Source organism: Temnothorax nylanderi, unplaced genomic scaffold, assembly GCF_030848795.1.
Source record: "Temnothorax nylanderi isolate EJ_2023f unplaced genomic scaffold, tnyl_v1.0 TNYL_tig0437_pilon, whole genome shotgun sequence".
In the NCBI taxonomy this organism is placed as follows: Eukaryota; Metazoa; Arthropoda; class Insecta; order Hymenoptera; family Formicidae; genus Temnothorax; species Temnothorax nylanderi.
In genome coordinates this window covers 146,467-152,340 of record NW_027249499.1, presented here as the reverse complement: position 1 = coordinate 152,340, position 5,874 = coordinate 146,467, and the positions used below count along the sequence as shown (strand labels likewise).

The 5,874-nt window shown below is 42.7% G+C and overlaps 1 protein-coding gene across 1 annotated transcript; it reads left to right on the top strand.

Annotated features, from left to right (window-relative positions):
* Nucleotides 1-887: 887 nt before the first annotated feature.
* LOC139782747 (uncharacterized) lies at nucleotides 888-1,967 on the top strand. The gene has a single exon (XM_071721788.1). The coding sequence runs from the start codon at nucleotides 888-890 to the stop codon at nucleotides 1,965-1,967; it is 1,080 nt and encodes a 359-aa protein (XP_071577889.1).
* Nucleotides 1,968-5,874: the final 3,907 nt, after the last annotated feature.

Below are 5,874 nucleotides of genomic sequence, written 5' to 3'. Positions count from 1 at the left end.
TCTTTCGAGCCATCTTCAGCGTTTATTAGATACGATGGTAATACAACGTTTTATTTCTGTTCAACCTGAGGTGGAGGGCTCCTTTCTTGAAGAGATGTCGTATTATACAAGCTGGAAAGCACGGACAAACTCAGATAGCAACGTGTCTGCATTGTTGCTAGCATGTTGCCGACAACATAGTATATGTTGCTATCAGAATTGTGGCAACTGAGTCCGCATTTATCGGCGAGTTGATGCCTTCACGATATAACAATTTTGTATAGCAACTTGCCAGCAACTTGTTGGCAACTTATGCTGCGGTCTAAAATCGTCTGATTCAAAATTCGACCTGTTGCTGTCATGTTGTTGTAATAATTCATAGGATCACACAATGCTGTCATATTGTTAGCAACGCAAAGTAAAGATGCTGCTCTCTTGCCGAAAAATTGCTGGCAATACATATATCCAATGTTGCCTGCGTGTTGCTTCAAATATTAAATTTGTTAGGCTGTGTGTACGAAAATCCCTAGATTAGCACTCATGTGCAATATGAGTTACCACAACAGATTATCTAGTTTCTCATCTTATATATATGTATTCTTGGTAGCCGCTCTTCCTGTAACACATAACGTAATATAACACTTCCTTCTTCCGTTTCGAATACCGCAACCGACACGTTTTCTTTCTCTGTGCCTTCCCAATTTTAACAGGTTATGGGCCCAAGCATTAACTGCAAAGAACAGATTCGAGAACGTCCCGATTGTGAAGGACGTCGTTGTGCATAGATACGGTCGTGCGTAATTCTCAGTGAATCAGTCGCGCGCGACATAACCAAGTCGGGCCACGTGCAAAGGACTAGACAAACGTGCGTGCACCGTTAGTTCTCGAAACGACAACGAACAGTCGAAATGTCGGAAAGCGGGCAAGCCATTCCATCAATTGAAAAGCTAAAAGGACGTGAAAATTATCCTTCGTGGAAATTCGCGATGACAGCGCTCCTCGAGCATGAGGACTTATGGAGATGCATTGAAGGAACGGAAACGGACGCCCGTAAGCTCGCAAGGGCGAAAGCGAAGTTAGTATTGTGTATCGATCCGATCAATTATTCGCATATACAATCCGCAACCACAGTCAAGGAAGTGTGGGAGAAGTTACAAGCAGCCTTTGAAGATACAGGATTAACTAGACGGGTAAGCTTACTTCGGACTCTGGCAACGACCCAGATGGAGAAATGTAACTCAGTGGACGAATATGTGAATGAAATAATCACCACAGCCCACAAACTGAATGGACTTGGTTTCCGAGTGTCCGATGAGTGGATAGGCACATTGCTATTAGCGGGCCTGCCGGACGAGTACCGACCTATGATAGAAACCTCGAGCGTGCCAATTACAGCGGACTCTATAAAGACAAAAATTCTACAAGATGTAAAGAACACGAAAACCGGCAAAGGCACTAATCATCAAACTGCGTTTCTTTCACACGGTAAGAAGAGAGGCCCCCGTTGTTACAAATGCAACAAGCTCGGCCATATATCAAATCAGTGCAAAAGCAAGCCGAAAAAGGAAGCACCCGAGGATGTACGAAAAACCGACAAGGCCGACAAAACAAAACTTCCAAGTAAAGAGAAAGCCTTTATTACCTTTTTGAATTCTTCAAAGAAGATTACGGACGGACGATGGTACGTAGATTCTTGCGCATCAAGTCATGTAACTAACCAAGAGAATTGTTTGCAGAATAAAAGGAAATGTACCGATACGAGCATTTTGGTAGCAAACAATAGCGCGGTAAATGTCGAATCTATAGGTGATGTTACCATCCCCGTATTGACAGGAAGAGGCGTAGAAGAGATTACTGCAAAGGAAGTAATGTACGTTCCCGGAAGTGCGGCGAATTTACTGTCAGTAAGTGAAATGGTAAACAAAGGATTATCAGTAATATTCACCCCACATAAAGCTTATATTCAAGATAAGGACGGAGACAGATGAGCCACAATGTCACTTGAACAAGGTATCTACAAGATAGATATGCCGAAGAAGAGGGTATATTTTGCGACTAAAGGAACAAGTGCAGAGATTTGGCATAAGCGCCTCGGCCATTTAAATTACGATAGCATCATAGCACTTAGCAGCGAATCAGCTACAGGTGTGAAACTCCAGAGTAAGGAAATACCAGAATGCATCCCGTGTATCAAAGCAAACAGCAACGCAAACCATTTCCCTCTAGCAAAAGACGAGCCAGTCGCCCATTGGAATTAGTCCATTCGGACGTGTGCGGACCGATGGAGACGAAGTCTATCGGAGGGTCAAGATACTTCCTTACGTTTATCGACGACTACAGCAGAAAGGTATTTGTATACTTCCTTGAAAAGAAGATTCAAGTCAAAGAGTCTTTTATGGATTTTAAAAACTTCATGGAAAGCTATACAGGATATAAAATAAAAACGCTTAGAACAGACAATGGTCTGGAATACGTAAATAAAGATTTGAAAGATCTGCTGAGAAGGTCTGGTATAAGGCACTAATTAACTATAAGGTATACATCAGAACAGAATGGTGTAGCCGAGCGAGAAAACAGAACTATTATAGAGAGAGCAAAGAGTATGATGTTTGGAGCGGAACTCCTGAAACGATATTGGGTTGAAGCGGTCGCAACGGCAGTCTACTTACTGAACAGATCGCCAAACTCCAGTGTTAAACACAAGATGCCAGAAGAGCTATGAACAGGAGAGAAGCAAGATCTGAGCCATTTAAGGATATTTGGTTGCAGAGCTTTCGCGCATGTACCCAAGGAGCTGAGGAAGAAACTGGATCCCAAAGGAAAAGAATATATATTTGTAGGGTACTACGAGAACTCCAAGAGATATCGACTGATGGATCCCGAGACAAACAAAATAATGAGAAGCCGTGATGTGACATTCCTAGAAAACCACAAAAAGAATGGTACGCAGGATTCTGACTTTGTCCAGTTTCAGGTATCTGAAAAGACAGACGAAGAGAGGGCAGATAACGATGACGAGGAAACAAACGAGAGCCCTGACGCGGATACAGAAACACTTTCGGATTACTCAGGCTGTATAGCAGAGGAACTGGATCCACAACCAATAATTGAACCAATGCCTCGCAGATCAGCACGCATGTACTACACCACAAATTACACTTCGGATGATCCGGAAACAGTCACAGAAGCACTGGCATCACCGGATAAAGACATGTGGATGGAAGCGATGAAACAAGAGTACAAATCGCTGGTAAAAAATGACACATGGACTGTTGTGGACTTGCCACAAGGTCAGAGAGTACTCGACACGAAGTGGGTGTTTAAACGAAAACAAGATTCTCTTGGAAGGACTCAACGCTACAGAGCAAGGCTAGTCGTAAGAGGATGCGCACAAGTGGAAGGCATCGATTATCAGGAGACTTATTCGCCCGTGGTATGCGTCTATTAGATTTGTATGTGCCTTGGCGGCCAAGCACGACCTGCATATAAGTCAGATGGATGTCACTGCAGCCTACCTTCACGGTTACATTAAAGAGGATATATACGTACGACCATCGAAGGAATTCAGGAAGCCAGGTAATGAAGACAAAGTATGGGAATTGAAAAAATCCATGTACGGCCTTAAACAGGGTGGACGGGCCTGGAACGAAAGCCTAAACGACGCACTAACAAAATTGGGTTTCGAGAGATCACAAGCTGACTGCTGTATATACTTTAAAAGAGACAAGGACGATCTAACGATTATAGGAGTTTACATTGACGACTTGTTTATCCTGAGTAGTAACGCACAAAAACTGTCGACGTTGGAAAGAGAATTGTCGAAAAATTTTGAAATGAAAGATCTCGGCGAGCCTAAACAATTGCTCGGACTAAATATTTCAAGAGACCGGACAAGAGGCAAGATCTGGTTAGACCAAAGGACCTACATCAGGAAGATTATCAAGAAACATGGCATGGAAAACTGCAAACCGACGACAACACCATATGATCCAAGCAATAAATTGAGTCGTAACATGATGCCACAGAATGAAGAAGAAGAGAACGAGATGAAAGGAGTGCCGTATCGAGAAGTAGTGGGGAGCCTGTTGTATGTCAGCCAAGGAACCAGACCTGACATAGCATACGCGGTGAGCTCAGTAAGTCGTTACATGCAGAATCCAGGCAAGAACCACTGGATAGCCGTGAAGCGCATACTCTGGTACCTGAAAGGAACGTTGGACTACAAGTTGGAGTTCAACAAGGACCAGATTGAAGAGACTGCAAGCATCACAGGCTATTGTGACGCAGATTGGGCCAACGAAAGCGACACCCGTCGCTCGGTCACGGGTAATATTTTTTTGTTTCAGGGCGGACCCATTACGTGGCAGAACAAGCTGCAGAATACGGTAGCCCTATCAACAACCGAAGCCGTGTACATGGCATTATCCGCTAGCTGCCAAGAGGTGATGTGGCTTCGAGCATTAGCCAGAGACCTGCAACCTTCGCTTGTATCATCCCCCACAAAGCTGTATAATGACAACATCGGAGCAATTGACCTGGTAAGAAATGGCGGATACAGGCCTCGGACCAAGCACATCGATATACGTCATCACTTTATCCGAGAAAAGACTGAAAGTGGTGACATCATCGTCGATCATCTGTCCACAACCGAGATGATAGCTGACGTTTTAACTAAAGGACTGTACGCGCCCAAATTTAAAAAATGTATTACTCGCATAGGATTAAAAGAAGATTGTTAAGATTATTCGTACATGCGAGGGTGTTAGGCTGTGTGTACAAAAATCCCTAGATTAGCACTCATGTGCAATACGAGTTACCACAACAGATTATCTAGTTTTTCATCTTATATATAATATGTATTCTTGGTAGCCGCTCTTCCTGTAACACATAACGTAATATAACACTTCCTTCTTCCGTTTCGAATACCGCAACCGACACATTTTCTTTCTCTATGCCTTCCCAATTTTAACAAAATTACTCGAAATCGCCCACACAGCAAAATATATCTGAGATATAGCCAGATATCTGTATGTCTACAGTTTTAAGTCAAATCTGAGATATCTTATTTTCAGATATTTACAGAATATCTGCAGGACATCATTACTCGATATCACATTATATCTTTGAAAAAGACGTCTCTGCAACATTTGCATTCGAATATATGGCCGATTCACAGTTACCTCTTATATTTTATAAAGATCAACTCAAGTTTATTCGTAGCCAATAAAACAATCCGAGAGGACTTGGACGCCGTACGGATTCGTCCCAACGAAAGCCACACGCCGCGAGGGAACTTAGAAAATTATCACCGGGCGGCGCCGGAGGTAACGACCGCGGCGCGAAAGCAACTCGCCGCGAGGGGACTTAGAAAACTTTTGTTGGGGCTGCGCCAGAGGTAACGACCGCGGCGCGAAAGCAACATGCCGTGAGGGGACTTAAAAAATTTTCGCTCGGGCGAGCGCTAGTAACATGCACTGCCGCGACGCGGCTACATGCGCCAGTATCTTCTCGTAAGCAAAAATCTTTACGCACTAGGATAAAAGGCGAACCTAATACTTGGCTCTAATATTTGTTGTGATACCTCCGAGATATCATACAGTGCAGAGATGGCAAAATGCAAAATATTGGAATAGTATCGAAGCATAATTTTGAATTTATTGCGAATTCTTATGAAAAGAACTTTTTTTATATTTGAAGAAAGACTCAGAATTGGTGACATAAAATTTCTTTTGAACTCTTAAGAATAATTTTAGAACAGAGAATAAATACGGAAAAATAGTTAATTTCATAAATCGAGAATTCAAAAAGAATTCTTTTCTTCTTGCTATTTGGGTTGTATATAACATATCTGCTTTTAAATGAGGCACAGATATCCGATATATATGCAAAATCAGA